Here is a 21462-nt window from a genome sequence, read left to right as displayed (position 1 = left end):
AAAATGCATTGAAGATGGAGTACGTCCATCGTATGGGGGCTAAGACATTTGCTGAAAAGAGACCTGAGTGGATAAAAAAGGGTTTATACCCTAAATCGCTTCTAGTGGTATCGAAGGAACCCTTTAGTTCCACGGTCACTACTTTGGTGAGTCGTGCTGGTGATTTCTTTTGTTCTCTCCATACGTTGGATAAGGAAACCGGAAAATGGGTCATCAAGGGTCCGAAAACCAAAAAAATGGCAGATAAACTTGTAAGTTACCTATGAATTGTTAAATTTTAAGTCACTTTTGCATCAAAATCATTATACAAACCATTAACTGTATTACTGACATCCTTTTACCTTTTGCTAAAGCTTGAGCACACTCAAGAATGAACCTTTCATCATGGCTTTGGGAAGGCCATACCATCCAGAACGAGTAGTAGGTTCGGGAGGATCATTGCTAGGATGGCAAAAGGTGATGGGTTCAGAATACACAAAATCGGGTAGATCTCAAGCCAGTGTTAACTCATCGGGGGAGTTAGATGCCAAGGTGGCATCAATTAAGGAACAATTACGCAACGAGTTAGTAGGTGAATTCAATGCTTGGGCGAAGCAGATGAACTTACCGAATTTGCCGTTCCTCGCGACTACACCGGTCGACTCATGTTCTCAACCAAAAGGACAAGGAGAAGGTGATAGACATGGAGGAGATGAGATACATGGAGAAGATGTGCCACTTGAGGTAATTTCAATTGGGTTACTAAAAGTTTTAAAATACCGAGTTAATTAATATCTGAGGTGACATGATTAATGAACTGTGGCAGGTTCCTACTCCTACACATGCGGACTCGAGGGAGCTTGATAGTCCAACACCGCATGAATATCCATATTTATAGGTTATTTGTAACACTCTACCTAAATGAATTTCGTTATATTATCAATGGTGTAGTAAAAGACCTATTTAGATAACTTCTTTTTGTACTTGTGTAGGAAGACACCCGGTGTGCACTTCTAGCCCCGGGGCATGCAAATAGTGTGCAATTGAGTTTCGTGGCGTATGGCATTGCACAAGTGACGACCGGTGCTACGGCGGGGCCACATCATTACTCCACTAGGATCGCTTTGGTGATTGAGGGGTTCAAAGACATCCCACTACCTGTACCGTTAGAGGAGGTTAAGATAACAAAGCTTTAGCAAGCTATAGGTAGCTTCGTTGATTGGCCACGTGTGTGGGTGAGGTTGATTAACGAGGTAATTTATTTATTTTCATTTTTTTAGTGTTAAGTAACTGTTAGTCACTCTCTAATTGCACCTCTGGAAATAAAACCACCGAAATAGCACGAATCCCCGACCCCCATCTCTAATGTCGAGGCAGCGGCGGCCTCGCCTGGTGCTCCCTTTGCTGCTCCGGCCTCCAAAGCGGCTGCCCGGGCTGCTCCGGCCTCGGCAGCCACTGCTGGGGCTGCTCCGACCTCGGAATCAGCTAGCTGCCTGGGCTGTTCCGGCAGCAGGGGCGGCTCCCTCGGCTGTTCCGGCCTCGGCGGAAGGTGCACATTTTTTTTAAAATATTTTGAGCCATTATTTCTTTTTCGTAACTCACTCGGTTGTTGATTTTATATCATTATTACGTATTTATAAGTGATTGTAACTTGTAATAACATAAAAGAACCTAAGTTCTATGTTTTTAGGTCCATTTCATCAAACTAAAGCCATTTTGAGCCAAAATGGCTTCTCACATGCCTATTTTCTTCATTTCTCAACTTCAAAACTTATTTTTTTCAAACTGTATCATAATTAAATATTTATAAGTGAATGTGACTTGAAATGACATAAAAGAATCTAAATTTTTAAGTTTTTTGCTCCATTACATCAAAATAAAGTCATTTTGAGGCACAATGGTTTTTTACTTGCCTATTTTCTTCAATTCTCAACTTATAAACTTATTCTTTCTCAAAACATCTCAAAATTACATATTTATAAGTGATTGTGACTTAAAATGACATAAAAGAAGCTAATTTCTAAGTTTTTGGGTCCATTTCATCAAAATAAAGTGGTTTTGAGCCAAATTGGCTCCTAACATGCCTCTTTTCTTCATTTCTGAACTTATAAACTTATTAATCCTAAAACCATCTAATAATTACACATTTATAAGTGATTTTGACTTTAAATGACATAAAATAAGCTAAGTTCTATGTTTTTTGGTCCATTTCATTAAAATAAAGCCATTTAGAGCCGAAATGGCTTCTCACATGCCTATTTTCTTTATTTCTCAACTTATGAAATTATTCTTTTTTAAACCATCTTATAATTACATATTTATAATTTAATGTGAATATAAATGACATAAAAGAAGCTAATATCTATGTTTTTAGCTCCATTTCATCCAAATAAAGCCATATTGGGCAAAATGGCTTCTCACATGCCTATTTTCTTCATTTCTCAACTTATAAACTTATTCTTTCTCAAAACATCTCACAATTACATATTTTTATGTAATTGTTACTTGAAATGACATAAAAGAAGCTAAAATCAATTACTTTGGGTCCATTTCATCAAAATAAAGCCATTTTGAGCCTAAATGGCTTCTTACTTGCCTATTTCCTTCATTTCTCAACTTATATTATAAACTTATTAATCGGGATAGGATAGGTCGTTAAACTATTACCCCAATCAAATTAACAATTTATAAAGCCTAAACCTACACTAAAATAGTTAGTGGCAAGTAAAGGGTCGATCCACTAGGGAAGCACGCTAATTCAACATCAAATATCACTAATGCAAGAGTGAAAAGGGGATTGTTTTGTTGGTTTTGTTGAGTAGAACACTAAAACTACAAGTAAGTAAGAAAATGATGATTAAAATCAATAGAAAATGACGCTAGGGGCTCGGGGGTTTCAAACATGCATTAGGAAGAGGGAAACAATGATAGTTATCATGATAAACATGCCAAAGAACACAAGATTCTACCTAAAAAATTCATTCTCATGCAATAGTCTAGGCAAATCAATAAAAGAAGTCTATGCTAATTAGGATCATTCTCATGCATCCTATTAGACACAAGCAAATCAAGAGAATAAAGAAGCACAATACATGAAACTGCATTTTAAAAACTCATTCTCATGCAATCATTAAAATAGAGGTGATCTTAATCTAGTTCAAATCATTTTCATGCATTTAAACTAGGAGGCAATCAAATAAAGTGCAACAATAATCTCAAGCCCTTAAAAATCATGTCTTTCATCAATTTAAGACATGTAATCAATCCAACTATCATCATTCATCCATCTTTTAATACACATCTTCCACCCCCTTCCCCTAGCTAAGAGTTTAGCCTAGAGAAGCGAGATTAAACATAATATTAAAACTAGAAATAAACACAAGAAACCCAAAACAAAACATGATTGAAATATATGAAATTAATAATAACTAGATAAACTAATAAGATAGACAAAAATAAGTGACAATAAAACAAATAAATAATATTAAAGGAAAGGAGAAGAGATTACTAAAGAAAGGATTGAAGAAAGATGAAAACTTGGATACTTGCTTGATTGATGGAAGATTAAAGCTTGAGCAAAGTTGAATACAATAAAGGAAGCTTGAATAATAATCTATTTTCCCTCTCTAGATTAGGCTAATGTTCTATGAAATTAGTACTAAGTGTCTCCCTATTTCAAAGAGTCCCGTCTATATATATGTGGCTCCACCCAAAAGAAAGAGACTTGGACAACAAGGAGCAAATAAATCGTAATACCAGTTGTGCGCGCCTGCACAGATGAGCTGCGCGCCCACACACAATGTTTGTGCGCCCTCTCAGCGTAGTGCGCGGCCGAAACTTTAAGGGTACGGGGAAAATGAGCGCGCCCGCGCATCACTTATGTGCGCCCGCACACAAGTCGCGCATAAGGTCGCGCAAACTCTCTGGTTTGGATCTGTTTCTTCAGTCTGGCTGTGCGGGTTCTGACAGGGGTGCGCGCCCGCACAGCCTCACATGTGCGCCCGCACAGAAGCCGCACAGTACCCCGCGCACAACAGATAGCTTGGTTTCTTGATATCCTCTTTCTTTCGGCACATAATACCTACAAAACCAAAGCATGGAAATCAAATAAAAACAAAGCGAGAAGATTAAGAGAAGGGAAGATAAGATAGAAAAGGAAAGAGGAAGCAAAATAAGTAAAAATGCTTAGGAAAAGGGCCAAACAAGCGCAAATGAGGGGAGAATCCTTAGAGAAAAAGGATAAAAGAGTGGCATAAATGCCACTCATCAAAATCCCCCACACTTGCCTCTTGCTTTTCCTCAAGCAAGGAAAACCTGAACGAAAAGACAACACAACAAACATAACATGACAAGGTTTTCGCAAAACCAATCAAACCTCAAGGTAATGGGATGCTCAATTTGGACTCATTTGCAAATAATTGCACCAAAGAATACTTATCTTTCTCGATTCAAGGAGGGAAAGCACGTTCCAAGATGCTCAAGGTTGAAAAAGACAAACCTAAGCTAAGCGTAGAGAACTAATGATTTCATTCTCCGCCCTAGCCCCAACCAAGACGGTCTGCGTTCTCTCCACTAGCTTTAATTCATCCTCTAGCTAGCTCCTTATGGTTCATCGATGGAACCGGAAAAAGAAAACTTAATGTGGAGTCATAAGGTCATCCCGACATCTCAACTATGCATACTCTCTCCATAGGGTTGAAATCTATCTCCCTCCACTGTTCTTTGACCACGCCCCTCTAGAATCCAAGGGTCTTAAGTAGGGTTGTAATGTCATGGCTAGGGGTTATGGTTGGGAAACAATTTAAAAATTTTTGTGGCAATTCCTAAGTGAAGCGTAAGAGTGGTCATCTCTCAAGAACATCCTAAGAATTGAACCTATTCTTCAAACTTACAACATTTCGAAACAAACCCACCACATTACTTCAATCTTTTTCATTTTTTTTCATTTTCATTTTTTCATTTTTTTTAATGAGTTTCAAGCCCTTTCAACTTTCTTGCCAAGCCTTTTTGAATAGCCTTTCAAAACCTTATTTGAATCAAATTACACAACTTTCTTGCTCAATTTCAACATTATCAAACTCGAACCTCACAAGCCAATGCTTCACTAACTACAAGGGTTGGTAGAACATAGGCCGATAGGTTTGTAATATGGCTAAGTCAAGAAAGGGTAAATAAGGCTCAAATTGGTTAGCAAGAGGGTGAATGTAAAAATGAAAACCAAATTTGTAACAAAACACAAAGAAAACAAAGAAAAATGAGAAGAAATGCCCTCTTCCTCCGTTAGAGTTATATGGTCACGATCTTGGGAGCTAGACGCCAACACAAAGATAAATACATGCATAGTTAAGGATCCTAAGTGCCGCTCACAAGAATGATGAAGGCTAGAACAAATGACGCTCACACGGGATAAGAAATATAGCAAATACTAACCAAGGGAATCCTATCCACCATAGAGAGCAACACCATCTTACCACTTTCCCGTGAGCTAAGGGTTCAAACGTCCTCAAAAGTTCTAAACCGGGCTACCTTAGCTTACAATGTGTCTAACTCAACCCAAAGCATTCTCAAACCGTGCAAATCCTCATCAATTAGGAAGATAAGCATTCAAAGACACATCGAGGCAAACCAATCCAAAAGAGTGAGCAAATTACACATCAAAAATCATTTCAAATTGTCATAATTATGCTTGTAACATAAAAAAGGGGAAAACAAAACAAAAGAAAGAGGAAGAAATCAAAAGGGTTCACATACGAGGCATATAATTCAATTAAATCCCAATCGTCATACAAGTGATCGTTCGATAACAACATCAATGATCCCAGGTTCCATAGAACCAAAAGCAAACATCCTCGAACCATTCAACTTCTTCCTAAGCTAAACCTAAGCTAAACACCCAAGGATAAAGAAAATAAAAGAGAGGAAAGGTCTCACTAAATGCCGCTTGAATGAAGACAAGATAAATTATGCAATCTCACCAAGGGGGGCTCGAATTGCCCTTTGACTTCCTTTATCTCCATTTCCAAGCTTCAAAAGTAAGCCAAAATGAAATAAACTACTGAGATGAAACAAAAATAAAATAAAATGTTAAAAAAAAAAAATAAAGAAAGAAACTAAGAATTTAAACAAAATGAAGAAATAGAAATAAAATAAAATAAACTAAAAGAAATTTGGATTAAGGGAAGTTTGGACTATCGGGATTTTGGATTTTTCCTCATGGGAGCACCATCACCTACACAAACACTTGAAAATTCATTAGCAAACACTTATCAAAATCACCCAGGGAGATAATCATCACAATAAAGCAGATAAATCAACATCAAGACATAATAAAGCCAACCAAACAATGAGAGCTCTACAACCTACAATGAAATCCCCCCCACACTAGCATGAAGACAAGCCTTCCCCCACACTATCAAAGAAAACATCCCTTTGCCTCTTACACACCCCCCCACACTAAAACAATGCACCGTCCGCGGTGCGCCAAATTAAAAACATAGGGAGGGGACAAAGGGGAAAAATAAAGAACAAGGGGGGCTAGTGGCCACTAGGGCCGGCTTCGTCAGCACCTCCATCATCCTCGGTGTCATAAGAGAAACCGTCCGGAGGAATGCCGTGTGGGTCCCAACCACCGGAGTAACCCGGAGGCCAGCCATAGTGACCTCGGAAGAGGTCTTGTTGCCATTGAGGCAACGGGTCGAAAGGGGCGGGAAGCTGAAGAGGGGATTGGTGGGTAGGGTCGACATATGGATAGTTGGGGTCACCCCGAAAATCGCTCCCCCCGGGGGCACGATAATCGTACCCGGTTTCCGTCGGGTAGTCTACCCGAGAAAAAACACCGTGGGAGGAGGGCCCTTGCCAAAAGGGCCAAGTAGGTTGTGATCCCTGCCACCGAGGGACCGGCCCTTGTTGGGGTGGCCAATGGGGGTAGTTTACCGGGGGGGTGATCTCATCCCTATCCACGGCCGCACCATAAAGTGCTTGGGTTTGCAAAAACATAGCCTGCTAGTTCTCCATTATGCTTTGCATGCCAAGTTGCATGCTCATCATTTGTTGCTCAAGGCTACTCATGCCTTGATGATGTTGTTGTTGGTTTTGTTGTTGCTGTTGTTGTTGTTGTTGTTGTTGTTGTTGTTGCTGTTGTTGTTGCTGCTGTTGTTACTGTTGCTGGCCGACTTTCATATTCCTTAAGCCACCCAGAGCGGTGGGTAGCACACCATTATCTCCCGGAATCTTCCATACATTCCTTGCATTCCGCTCCAGGGATGTACGGGTTGGGTATGGCAAGATACAATGGTGCTCTCTATTAACTATCCAGTCATGAAAATTGTTGGCATCTGAAGTTCCTTGGAGGAACCCCGACCTTCTCATCTGCTAAATGTCGATGAATAGATCTTTGTTGGCCCCCACTTGAGTGCACGAGGGGAAGAAGCGTTCATAGTTGAGCTTCTTCGCAATCCTGGTAATCATCCCACCAAGGGCAATTTCGCTTGTCTTGTGGCCCGACTTGATTGCCTCGCAGCACAATACGAACTAATACCCCATATTGAGCCTCCCTTTCAATTCCTCCCTAGTGGCTACCCACAAAGTAAATAGCTCCTCATGAGCCTACTTGCTAAACACCGCAAACCCCAGAATGCGATGTAGAATACAGAGCACAGGGTGGATAATATGGTTGGCCACCGAATACCGGGTGTTGAATTCTTCATAGTCGAGAATTGTTTGCCACCATCTAAATGCATCGTACTCAGGGAACAAGCTCAACGAAGGGGCAAGGAGGTCCACCTCGGGGTTCAGATCCAACAAAACATTAAGATCACTCAGAGTCATAGAGTGCCGGTTGTTGAACAATTGAAAGGAAATCTGGAAGTCGTTCCCAAGAGGCTCTTTTTCAAAAGAGGCCAAGAATTCAAAAGTTGGCTCCTTATAAGTTCGGTATTAATGTTTGATGAACTCGCTCATTACCAAGTTATCAAGGAGCGACCTTATATCGTCGTCAATCCCTAAAGCTCTCATGGAGCGTTGATCATAGTGTCGGGAGGGATTTAACTTTCGGCCGTGAAGGTCGTTGAAGAACGTACCATGGACCTTGTTCAAAAATTTCAATCTAGGGGGAACATTAGATCCTTGAGCTTGAGTTTGTTGGGTACTTGGTTCTTCAACCGTTAACCTGGGCTCCTTTCTGCTCTTTCTTTTGCTCATTGTGTTCAACCAATACAAAAAACCCAACCAAAAGGAGAACTACCTTCGAACTTAACCAACAATTTGAAAACAACAACAACAACTCAAGTCTCAACAATCTGCAAAAGGGTTAGTGCTAACAACTAACCATACAAATATAACGCCCAAGACAACAAGAATCAACAACAAAGCAGTCAATCAAAACACATGATGATAGCAAGCAATTCTCATGAAATTAGTTGCATTATCAACAATTCGAACACCAAATTTCTCAACTTAATTTCAAGAAAATGGCTTCAAAAAAAATAGTATTTAACAACAAAGTCCCCAAAATCACCAAATTTCACACTAATAACCAACAAATCCCTCACAAAGAAAACCAAAATCACATGCAATTCACTCAAGCTAATTCATGTTTAATAACTAAAAAATTTTCATACATAATTGAAATTAAGTAATAAAATAGCAAAATTTAGAGTTATACCACCTTGTAGAAGCTTGAACACCACTAAGAGCCTCCAAGAACACCACCTTCAATGAAGCTTGCAAACTATGAAAATGGGGGATTTTTGGGTATTTTGGAGAGAGAAAGTGGGTGAATTGGTGAGTAGAGTGAAAGTTATTGATGGATTTGAAAGAAAATCAATGGAATTTGTGAAAAATGGGTGAAATTTTAAGGTTAGGGTATGGGTTTGTGAGGAGAGAGAAGAGAGCATGAGAATGGGGTTTCAAAAATATGAGAATGAAATCGGGAAGAAGAGAATTAAAAACCCGATTTTCCTGCTCTGCGCTCGCACAGGAGAGCTGCGCGCCTGCACAGTTGAGCTGCGCGCCCGCACAGAGGTCGCGCACTAGGTCGCGCAAACTCTCTGCCTCGAGCTTCAATTTTTGATAATATATGTGCGGGTTCTAACAGTAAATTCGCGCCCGCACAGTTACCATGCGCGCCTGCACATATGGCCCACAGCAAGTCGCGCAAACTTTCTGACTCGAGCTTCAATTTAAGAGTAAATCTATGCGGGTTATGACAGTGACTGCGCGCCCGCACAGGTCACACAGCGCGCCCGCATAGATGGCGCGCACAGAGTCGCACAGAGTAGTTTTGATCTATCCTCACATCTTCGAAATAGAAAATCCTTGTTCCTATATCATCCAAACACCTATTAACCAAAAAGGTGAAAAAAAGTAATCAAATTCAAAATCAAATTCAAAAAGGAGAAAGTGAAATCGGAATATTCTAAAAAAAAGTTTAGAAAGGAGTTAGAAACTCGGGTTGCCTCCCGAGAAGCGCTTCTTTATGAGGTCACTAGCTTGACCATGAGAAAAATTCTTCAAATGGGAGGCTTGGGATCCAAAGGATCAAGCAATATACATTCGATTATACCAACTTCTTCCTTGCAAAAGTAATGCTTTAAACGATGACCATTAACCATAAACTTGTTACCATCCGCATCTAACTCAAAAGAGCCATAAGGAGTAGTCTTTGAAATCACAAAAGGACCCGACCACTTTGACTTGAGTTTATCCGGAAACAAACGAAGCCTTGAGTTGAAAACAAACGAATCCCAACTATTAGCGATTTACTTTCAATAATCCCAACTAAGTTTTATTATCTAATAATCCCAACTATGCTATGAGTTTTCCTCTAGCAGTCCCAACCGGTTAACGAAGAGTCAACGACCTATTATAAGAGGTAACCATCACACGTGTCGATACATGATTGGTTCAAAAAAAATTTTTAAAAAAAAAAAAAAAAAAAAAAAAAAACGCAAATCCCCAGCCACTCCCATCTTCCCTTCCCCCACCGTATAACCCCTCAGCCCAACCCCTTACGGCCTTACCCCACCTGGAATCAGCCGCCGCCACCTTAACACCCTTAAAGAGCCTCCAGACCCATCCCAACCCCCAAATCCAACACAACGGCCAGCGGGATCACTTCAATTAGCAGACCAAATCAGCACAGTCGTTGATTCAAGAGCCGAGGCTGGTGAGTGGTGACGACCATGGAAGTGACATCGTCGAAGGAGTTTCGGCGGCGAGGAATAAAGAATTTGAGGACAGAAGTTGAAATGGTGAGAGATTGGCCTGGGATTCAAAACGGTAGTAGATCGGGGGTGGGGTTTTACGAGGCTTGAGATTGGGATTCGAGTTGTGTCCGCCATTGATGCAAGTTTCTGGGGGTTGAGATTGCGGTGAGTGGCGGTGTTGATTTGCAGGTGGTTTATGGCGGTGAAATTCCGGTGCTATAATTCCGTCAGAGTTCTCGGCTCTCACTAAGCTTGAGGTGTTGGTTTGCAGGTGGTAGATTGCGGTTGTGTTGTTTTTGGTGGGTTGGGACTTGGGAGGGGTCTGCCGGCAGTTTTAGGGGGCGGTTGGCCGGTTTCCGAGGGGGGTCAGGGGTTGGACTAATGGTTTTACGGTGGGGGAAGGTGGAGAAGGGAGTGGCCGGGGTGTCTGGGTTTTTTTTCTCTTTTTTTTTTAATTTTTTTTTTCTAGACCAACCACGTGATGACAAGTGGAATTAAAAAAACAAAAAAAAACATTTACCACTTCAGTAGGTACTCGGTTACTCGGACTGCTGGAGGAAAACTCATAGCATAGTTGGGATTATTAGATAATAAACCTTAGTTGGGATTATTGGAAGTAAATCGCTAATAGTTGGGATTATTAAAATGTACTTTTCCAAAAGAAAAACCTTATCTCCAACCTTAAAGTTCTTGTTTCGAATATGTTGGTCATGCCACTTTTTGGTCTTCTCCTTATATAACCTTGAGCTCTCATAAGCATCATCTCTAAGCTCTTCAAGTTCATTGAGCTTCAACAATCTCTTCTCACCGGATAAAGATAAATCCATATTAAGCTCCTTGATAGCCCACCAAGCCTTGTATTCCAATTCAACCGGCAAGTGACAAGCCTTACCATACACCAACCTATAAGGGGTTGTGCCGATTGGATTCTTGTATGTCGTCCTAAGAACCCATAGCGTGTCATCAAGTTTGAGAGACCAATCTTTCCTTGATTTGTTAACCATCCTTACAAGAAGTTTTTTGATTTCACGATTCGAGACCTCCACTTGTCCTTGAGTTTGAGGGTGGTAAGGTAATCCAACCTTGTGATGAACGCCATATCTCTTGAGAAGAGCTTCAAATTTCTTTTTGGCGAAATGGGAGCCTCCATCACTAATTAGCACCCTCGGAACTCCAAACCTAGGAAAGATGATCTTCTTTAGGAGCTTAAGCACAACCTTGTGATCATTGGTAGGTGAGGGTATGGCTTCAATCCATTTTGTCACATAATCGACCGCTACCAAGATATATAGATTCCCACAAGAAGAAACGAAAGGTCCCATGAAATCTACCCCCCAAACATCAAAGGGTTCCACTTCTAGAATGTTTTGTTGGGGCATTTCGTTCCTTTTTGTAATGCCTCCGCTCCTTTTACATCTATCACATTGCGCAACGAATTGGTGGGCGTCTCTATGCATTGTCGGCCACCACAATAAGGATTGAGAGATTTTTGCCATTTTTTTGTCAACACCACCATGTCCTCCACATGGTAGTGAGTGGCAATGCTCAAGAACACCTTGAATTTCATGATCTGGAACGCACTTCCGATAAAGGCCATCTCCACATTGCTTGAATAGGTGTGGGTCATTCCAAAAGTTTCTTCTCACCTCCTTGAAAAACTTCTTCTTTTGTTGAGAAGAGTACTCTGGGGGAACGACTCCACACGCAAGATAGTTGGCTATATCCGCGTACCAAGGAGTAGAAGTTGACATCAAAGCCATGAGAGCCTCGAATCCTTTCTCGTCATTAATCGGTACATCCTCCTTGTTCTCAAATGGTAGCCTAGACAAATGATCCGCTAAATAGTTCTCCGCTCCCTTCTTATCCCTCTTTTCCATGTGAAAGTCTTGGAGAGAGAGAACCCAACGGATCAAGCGAGGCTTAGCTTCTTTCTTGGTCATGAGATACCGCACCGCTATGTGATCCGTGTACACGATAAATTTTGAGCATATGAGATAGGACTGAAACTTATCGAATTCAAACACTACTGCTAACATCTCTTTCTCCGTTGTTGTGTAATTCCTTTGAGCCTCATCTAGAGTAGTAGATGACACATGATTTTCCTTGTTTCTTTTGATCAAGAACGGTACCTACTGCAAAGTCACTAGCATCGCACATTAGCTCAAAAGGCAAGCTCCAATCCGGAGCTTGCACAACGAGAGAAGAAATGAGAGCTTCCTTGAGCTTACGAAACGCCTCTAGGCAAGCCTCATCAAAGTAAAAAACAACCTCTTTTTTGAGTATTTCGGTCAAGGGTTTAGCGATTGAAGAAAAATCTTAGATAAACCTCCAGTAAAAACCGGCATGCCCAAGAAAAGCCCGTACCCCCGTGATGGAAGTAGGAGGGGGAAACTTTTCAATCACCGAAACCTTGGATGGATCTACTTCAATGCCATTTTTTGAAACCTTATGGCCGAGGACAATGCCCTCCTCAACCATAAAATGGCACTTTTCCCAATTTAAAACCAAACTCGTCTCTTGACACCTTTTCAAAACTTTTTCAGGGTTAAAAAGACAAGTGTCAAAAGACGAGCCACCAATACTAAAATCATCCATGAAAACCTCAATTTCTTTTTCAAGCATCTCAGGGAAAATGGAAGTCATGCATCTTTGAAAAGTAGAGGGAGCATTGCATAATCCGAATGGCATTCTTCGGTATGCAAATGTCCCATATGGACATGTGAAAGTAGTTTTCTCTTGATCACTTGGATGGATAGGGATTTGATACCCATCCAAGAAACAAAAGAAAGCATGGTTAGAAAGCCTTTCAAGCATTTGGTCCATGAAAAGGAGAGGAAAATGATCTTTCTTGGTGTTTTTGTTCAATCTCCTATAATCAATGCACAATCTCCACCCGGTCACCGTCCGAGTGGAGATTTCCTCTCCCTTTTTATCCTTGATTATGGTCATTCCACCCTTCTTTGGAACCACATGAACCGGGCTAACCCATTTGCTATCGGAGATAGCATAGATGATTCCCACTTCACGTAGTTTTAAGATTTCATTTTTCACAACCTCTTGAAGGTGGGGGTTCAACCTTCTTTGAGGTTCAATGGAAGTGGAATGATCATCCTCAAGATGAATACAATGCATGCATAAAGAAGGGCTAATACCTTTAATATCATCAATGTTATACCCTACCACATCCCTATATTTCCTTAAAACATCAAGAAGTTTTTCCAAATTAAGACCATCTAGGGTAGCATTGACAATAAAAGGGTATTTTCCCTCCTTATCAAGAAAAGCATATTTCAAAGAAGGGGGAAGGGTTTTGAGTTCTACCTTTGGAGGAGGCTTAGAACTCTCCTCCAATTTCTCCTTCTTGGACTCAAGCTCGACCTCAACTTGTTGTTCAACTTCCTCCTTTGAGGATTCCTCCATTGCCATGACAAATTCTTTAGCCTCTTGAGAGTGGAAATCTTCTCTGAATGTAAGGGCTTCAATCATTAGATCTTGAGGCCTCATCACGACCCTTCCCAAGCGATCTAGCTCCTCATTCACAACATCAACTCTATAGCATTTTTCAACCATGGGGGTCTTGAGCAACTTCGAAAATTCAAAGACAATTTTTTCATCGGCCACTTCACAAGTGACGGTGTTGTTCTTGCAATTGATGACCGCCTCCGAAGTTTTAAGAGCTTCACGTCCCAAAATCAAAGGAGTGTTAACATCTTTCTCCATATCCATCACTACAAAGTCACAAGGCACGTAGATGTGTCCCACTTGAATTGGAACATCCTCAAGTTCTCCACAAGGTAATTTCACCGATCGATCGGCCAATTGAATTGTCTTCCTTGTAGGGATCATCTCAATATTGAGTTTTTTAGCAATGGATAGAGGGATTAAACTAACACTTGCTCCAAGATCGGCTAAGGCGCCCCTAGCTTCCATGTTCCCAATTTTCACCGGCAAAGTGAAACTTCCCGGGTCTTTTTCCTTCTTGGGCATCTTATGTAGGACAAGAGCACTCACTTGATGTGGAAGGGTGATAAGCTCATCATTGAGCTTCCTCTTGTTGGTGAGAATATCTTTGAGGAACTTGGAATAAGATGGAATTTGTGTCACAACTTCAAGAAAAGGGAGGTTGATATGCAAATTCTTCATGACATTAAGAAATTTTGTGAACTTGTCATTAATCTTCCTCTCCGCAAGCCGACCGGGAAAAGGAACCGGTCCATCAAGATTTCTAGCCTCACTAGGAATTGAAGTTGTCTTCTCATTGTCTATCTTCTTCTTCTCCGAACCTCCTTCTATCTCATCACCTTTTTCTTTCTCACCTCCCTTGTTTTCATTCGCACTCTCCTCTCCTCCCTTCTTTTCCTCACTATCCCCTTCATTTGGTTCTTCATAGGAAGTTTCCGACCTCAATGTGATCGCCTTGCATGTATCGGGTCTTGGATTGTGAGATGGGTTAGGTTGTGGTTGTCCAGGTAGAGTGGATGGTGAATTGAAGGGAGTTCTCTCGGCCAATTCAGCTAGTTGTGAATCAACCTTCTTGTTGTGGGCTCTTATCTCTTGCATTTGTTTCCCAAAAGATTGCATTTGCCCATGCATGGCTTGGAGGAGTTAAGTTTGAGTTAGCTCCGCTTGAGGTGCTTGTTCTTGATGGTTTCTTTGAGGTGCTTGGGTTTGATTGTTGTATTGGTTGTTCCTTGGATAGCTTCCTCTTGGGTTTTGAGGTTGAGATAGAGATGGATTTTTATATTGAGGATTGGAGTTATATCAAGGTTGAGCTTGTTGGTTCCATTGTTGAGGTTGAGGTACAAACCCGGGTGGTGGTTGTCTCCAAGCTACTCCACCGCCGCTTCCTCTAAATCCCTCTTGCCTTGTGTTGTATGCCACTACATGTTCGGGGCTTAAACCTCCACAATAGGATGTATCATGGTTCGTTCCTCCACAATTTTGACAAGAGAAAGAGTTAACTTGAGAAGAGCTTGCTCCACCACTTGAACTTGCATTCACACTCGTGTTCAATTTGGAAAGCCCTTTTGTTAGTTGATCAATTTGATGTTGTAATTGATCAACTTTCTCCAATTCGTAAATACCACCTCTCTTTGGAGCGTTTCTTCTTCGGCCCCCCAAGAGTAATTATTTGCTACCTCTTCTATTGTAGATTCAACTTGATTTTGAGGGATTTTGATTAATTGGCCACCCGCCCCCGCATCCAAATTGGCTCTTGACATGGGCTCCAATCCGTCGTAGAAAAATCGCATGAGCAACCCTTTATTGTACTCATGGTGGGGACATGCTTGCACCAACTCTTTGAATCTCTCCCATGCTTCACCAAGACTTTCATCAGCCTCTTGCTCTAATGATTCAATTTTCCTTCTCATTTCGGCGGTCTTCTCTTCGGAGATAAAACGCTTCAAGAACGCCTTTACAACCTCCCTCCATGTTGTGAGAGAGTTAGGCTTTACTTGCTTTAGCCATTTCTTTGCTCGTCCGGTGAGAGATTGCCGGAAAAGGTGCATCATTGCGCACAATTCAAGGAATCGGTCCAAATGTTCAATAGGGTCCTCACTTGCACTTCCGGAAAATTGCTCCGATTGGACCATTCGAGTATATTGTGGATGGATTGAGAACTTGGTTTCCGTGACGGGTAGCAAAATCCCTCCTGTGAGCTCATAATCCTCCGAATTTCTGAACTCACGAAACAAGACATCATTCTCTTATCCCGCCATTGATTCGCGTGGTGAACTTGAAGAGTAAGTATCACTCTCACTATCAACTATATCACCAAAACCTCTTCCCTCGTCTTGATAAAGCCTACGGACTTGTCTCAAGGTTCGGTTGATTTTGTGGTCAATTTGATGGGAGGGTGCTCCTTGAGATCTCCTAAGCATTAACCAAAGCTAAGCAAACAATTAGCAATGACAAGGATGATAAAACAAAAAAAACAAAAAGAAAAGAAAGCAAAATGACTCTAACAAAAGCTTCCCCGGCAACGGCGCCAAAATTTGATCGGGATAAGATAGGTTGTTAAACTATTCCCCCAATCAAATTAAAAATTTATAAAGCCTAAACCTACACTAAACTAGTAAGTGGAAAGTAAAGGGTCGATCCACTAGGGAAGCACGCTAATTCAACATCAAATATTACTAATGCAAGAGTGAAAAGGGGATTGTTTTGTTGGTTTTGTTGAATAGAACACTAAAACTACAAGTAAGAAAATGATGATTAAAATCAATAGAAAATGACGCTAGGGGTTCGGGGGTTTCAAACATGCATTAGGAAGAGGGAAACAATGATAGTTATCATAATGAACATGCCAAAGAAAACAAGATTCTACCTAAACAATTCATTCTCATGCAATAGTCTAGGCAAATCAATAAAAGAAGTCTATGCTAATTAGGATCATTCTCATGCATCCTATTAGACACAAGCAAATCAAGAAAATAAAGAAGCACAATACATGAAACTCCATTTTAACAACTCATTCTCATGCAATCATTAAAATAGAGGTGATCTTAATCTAGTTCAAATCATTTTCATGCATTTAAACTAGGAGGCAATCAAATAAAGTGCAACAATAATCTCAAGCCATTAAAAATCATGCCTTTCATCAATTTAAGGCATGTAATCAATCCAACTATCATCATTCATCCATCATTCAATACATATCTTCCACCCCCTTCCCCTAGCTAAGAGTTTAGCCTAGAGAAGGGAGATTAAACATAGTATCAAAACTAGAAATGAACACAAGAAACCCAAAACAAAACATGATTTAAATATATGAAATCAATAATAACTAGATAAACTAATAAGATAGACAAAAATAAGTGACAATAAAACAAATAAATAATATTAAAGGAAAGGAGAAGAGATTACTAAAGAAAGGATTGAAGAAAGATGAAAACTTGGATACTTGATTGATTGATGGAAGATTAAAGCTTGAGCAAAGTTGAATACAATAAAGGAAGCTTGAATAACAATCTATTTTCCCTCTCTAGATTAGGCTAATGTTCTATGGAATTAGTACTAAGTGTATCCCTATTACAAAGAGTCCCGTCTATATATATATGTGGCTCTACCCAAAAGAAAGAGACTTGGACAACAAGGCGCAAAAAAATCGTAAACCCAGCTGTGCGCGCCTGCACAGATGAGCTGCGCGCCCACACACAATGTTTGTGCGCCCTCTCAGCGTAGTGCGCGGCCGCAACTTTAAGGGTACAGGGAAAATGAGCGCGCCCGCACATTAGTCATGCGCGCCCGCGCATCAGGTATATGCGCCCGCACACAAGTCGCGCATAAGGTCGCGCAAACTCTCTGGTTTGGCTCTGTTTCTTCAGTCTGGTTGTGCGGGTTCTGACAGGGCTGCGCGCCTGCACAGCCTCACATGTGCGCCCGCACAGAAGCCGCACAGTACCCCGCGCACAACAGATAGCTTGGTTTCTTGATAAGTGACTGTGAGTTGAAATTACATAAAATAAGCTAATTTTTAAGTTTATGGGTCAATTTCATCAAAATAAAACTATTTTAAGCCAAAATAACTTTTAATATGCCTATTTTCTTCATTTCTCAACTTATAAACTTATTCTTTCTCAAACTATATCAGATTTCGCATGGAAGCAAAACTTAAAAGAGAAAGAGGGTGGAGAAGCCTAAAATCATTGATCAACCTAACAAGAACCTAAGTGAACAACGGTCCAAGAGTGAACAAGCGTCGAACACTACTACAAAATTGGCCAAAGAGACCCATCCAAATTAGTCAAAGACACTACCTTAGAGGCGGTCTCTAGCGCAGCGGTCTCTTTGGCAAAGAGACTGCTTTTCAAAAGCGGTCTCTAGAATGAGAAAGCTGAGACTGCCTCTTAAAGATAAGCGGTCTCAATTTTGAAAAATTTGAGACTGCCTTTATAAGAAAAGCGGTCTCTATTTTCATAAAACTAGGGTCGCATATCTTAGTCTTTTTGATAAAATTGAGATCGCTTTTTAAGCTAACAGGTCTATACGGTCTCATTTTTAATAAAAAAATTAGCTTATTTTATTTTTATAATTACAATTTATTAATATTAACCTATTTAATTTGATTTATTATCAGATACGGAGTTACAAAAAAATTCTTGTATTTCATAAACATAAAAAATTATGTACATAGACAATACATAGTACATATATCAAAACTAAATTACTAATTCAATACATCAAAATAAAAATTCTGTAAATGACAAATTGAAACTTTAAAGATCTTCAATTACAAGTTTCTTCTGCTTCAACAAAATTACAAGTTTCTTCTGTTCAAACTTGAAAATTGAGAGATCATTACCTACACCCACAGATAAAGACATGTAAATAATTAATTAAAAAGCAGATATTATTATCTACAAAACAAATCTGAACAATTATAACAGAATTGAAAAAAGAAAAATTCAGAAGAGATGTAAAATAAAATTCATTTACAATAAAAAAAATGATAGAGAAATTGTTCAATTGTATTAATGAAATACCAGATGTAAAATAAAATTCATTTAATATGATGATTGAACACAAAATCAAAACAAGAAAAAAAAACTAATTCCAAAAAAAAGCTAAAGAACAATTTGTCAGGCAATTCTCAAAAAGATTTTTAAAAAATAAAAATAAAATAAACCAAAACTTAACTCTAAAAAAATTGAAATCGAAAATGAAAATAAAAATAGAAAATCAAATAGGAACTTAATAATAATGAAAAATATAAGATCTCACTCCATATGAAAGTGAGCGATAATAACGAAAAATACTAGATCTGATATGAAAGAAGAAAGCCAAAAAAAAAAGTAAAAAACCAAATAAAAGGAAATTAAAAACCACCTCCAAACGAAATTGGAATCACATAACAGACTCTAATTTCATAAAAAAAATGGCGAAAAAAGTTTTTAAAACGAATTCATTAACATGCAAAATAAAGAAACAATCTTTTATCATGACTAAACGAAAAACCAATAAATTTTTAACCCGAAAAATGAAGTTAAAAATTAATTATTATAAGAAATTCATATTTTTCATTAAAAATACGAAAAAATTAAGATAAAAAATTATTAGCGAAAAATAATACAAAATTCACCTTGACGATGGATCTTGAAATTTTGACATGATGGAGTGAAAATAACTTCCTGAAATTGAGATTGAAAGAAATAAAGGATGAAATTCGTATCTCTTGTTGTGTGAGATTCTCTTTAGAATCAAAAAAAAATTGAGGATAATGAGTTGAGAGGAGGGAGAAGAGAGAGAAAGAAAAAAAGAGATGAGAAGTGGCGGTGGACAGGAGAGAGAAAATGAAGAGATTATTCTAGGGTTATGGGCTTTTTAGCTGCCTACATGGGATATAAAATCGAGAGACCTGTTATTAAGACTGACGGGTCTCTCTAATTTCTCAATTCAAAAAATAAAATTCAAGAGACCGGTTATGTTAAATCACAGGTTTCTTGAATATTACTTGAGACCTGTCATTTAAGATGAATGATCTCTCTATATTCCTCCATTTTCTAAAAGAATTTCAAGAGACCCATTTTCTTAAATGACGGGTCTCTTTGATCTGTCGAGAGACCTGTCGTATGCAATAACCGGTCTCTCTAAGAGGAGAGACCTGTTATGCACTTAGCCGGTCTCTTATATCGGGTCTCTTTGGCAAATTTTGTAGTAGTGGAAGTTTCACTCTTTGAAAGGTTCATCCATGCAACCTACTCCACTGATTGAAGACATTGTTCTTCAATCACTCTCTAATGACATGACCTTTCTTCACAACCGTGCTTATCATTTGGTCAATCCCATGGAAGTTACACTTCCTTAGGCAATGTTACACTATGATGAGGATGCAGTTTCATAGATTAGCAACGAAGATATGAAAGAATTTCTACGTGGTGCAAAGCTTAACATTCCCCTCATTCAAACATTCATGAGGTACTTCAATGACAACATAATCTATAATTTTTTCAAGTTATTCAAATTTATGGTGATTATCCTTCATGTTAATAATTATTCAATGTTCATGCACGCAGAGCACTACAGGAGCACTTTACTGAAAATTATTCTCCTTATAAAGGTGGGTGGTTATGCCACGAGCAGTTATCCACTACTAGAATCATAGGCAACCTCCGTGACGTGTTGTACTATGTTGAACAGAGTATCAAGGAATCAGTGTGTGCGGTAGACAAGTTCATATTCGCCCCATGTTATAGAGAGTAAGTCTAACCATGTCAAATTCAATTGATTTGGCCTCATTATATGTTGACTCCTAAATATTGATTTGCTTGTCTATTGTGTGTACTTATGTAGGGAGCATTAGAGCCTCATGGTTATTTATAATTCCAATAACACAATTTATCACCTTTATTTAGCTCGATCATTGGAGAAGTGGCTAGTGAAGTCTATATTGCAAAAGTAAATATATATAGCTACCTAGTGATGATTATTGGTAAAAATAACTAATTTAATAGTCAATTGACTAATCAAATTTGAATGTACTTTATTTACTATAGTGTTATGAAGAAGCTACATTGTCGTGCTCCTCAGGGTCCAACATGGAAGTCACCGTTGGTAATTTACATGATATTATGATTATCTTCAAAATCTATGTTAGTAAATATTTGCTAATTTCCTTTGCATGTTTCACTAATGTGATTTGTTCGTCATATGCTAGTGCACACAACAAGAAAATGGACTTGATTGTGCTTTGTATGTGATGAGATTCATGCTCAACATAGTGTCATATTGTACGGACATTCAACAGCTTGATGAGGTAAGTCCTAAACCTTAATGAAATGCTATTTTGATGTGATTTCTAGCCTCAGACACCTAATATTACTTAACATTGACATGTTATGAGAAATAAATAGGTCATATGATAATAAAGGAAGAAAATGGGCTGAATAGAAGTCATATGGGCCATACTTGGGGCATTTTGTGTTAATATGCTCTTTTGATGTGATTTCATTCCTTACACACCTATAATGAGATAATATTGAGATGTTATGAGAAAAATAAAGTTCATCTTATAAGAATTTTAGGAAATGGGCAAAGTAAAATCATATAGGTCATATAGGCCATATTTGGGCCATTTTGAGTAAAAAGCGTCCTAAACCTTAATAAAATGCTCTTTTGATTCAATTTTAGGGCTTAGACACATAAAACTAGGTGACATTTACATGTTATGAGAAAGATATAGTTCATTTGATAAGAAATGTGGAAAATGGGTAAATAGATGTCATACAGGCCATATTTGGGCCATTTTGAGTAAAATGCGTTGTAAAACTTAATGAAA

General features: G+C 39.1%; 1 protein-coding gene and 1 non-coding gene across 2 annotated transcripts in view; both read left to right on the top strand.

The window, feature by feature from the left end:
- The first annotated feature begins 10160 nt into the window (after window positions 1–10160).
- Window positions 10161–21462, top strand: part of LOC145625119 (uncharacterized) — an 84713-nt gene continuing 73411 nt past the window's right edge. The window contains exon 1 of the mRNA XM_081678198.1: window positions 10161–10229. Within this exon, the coding sequence (XP_081534324.1) occupies window positions 10161–10229 (69 nt within the window). The remainder of the gene's footprint in view (window positions 10230–21462) is intronic.
- Window positions 15452–15559, top strand: LOC145625810 (small nucleolar RNA R71). The gene has a single exon (XR_014110712.1). It is a non-coding gene; the product is annotated as a small nucleolar RNA R71 (small nucleolar RNA).

This window comes from Chenopodium album, chromosome 3, assembly GCF_948465745.1.
Source record: "Chenopodium album chromosome 3, dcCheAlbu1.1, whole genome shotgun sequence".
Lineage (NCBI taxonomy): Eukaryota > Viridiplantae > Streptophyta > Magnoliopsida > Caryophyllales > Amaranthaceae > Chenopodium > Chenopodium album.
This window is presented reverse-complemented; position numbering and strand designations above follow the sequence as displayed.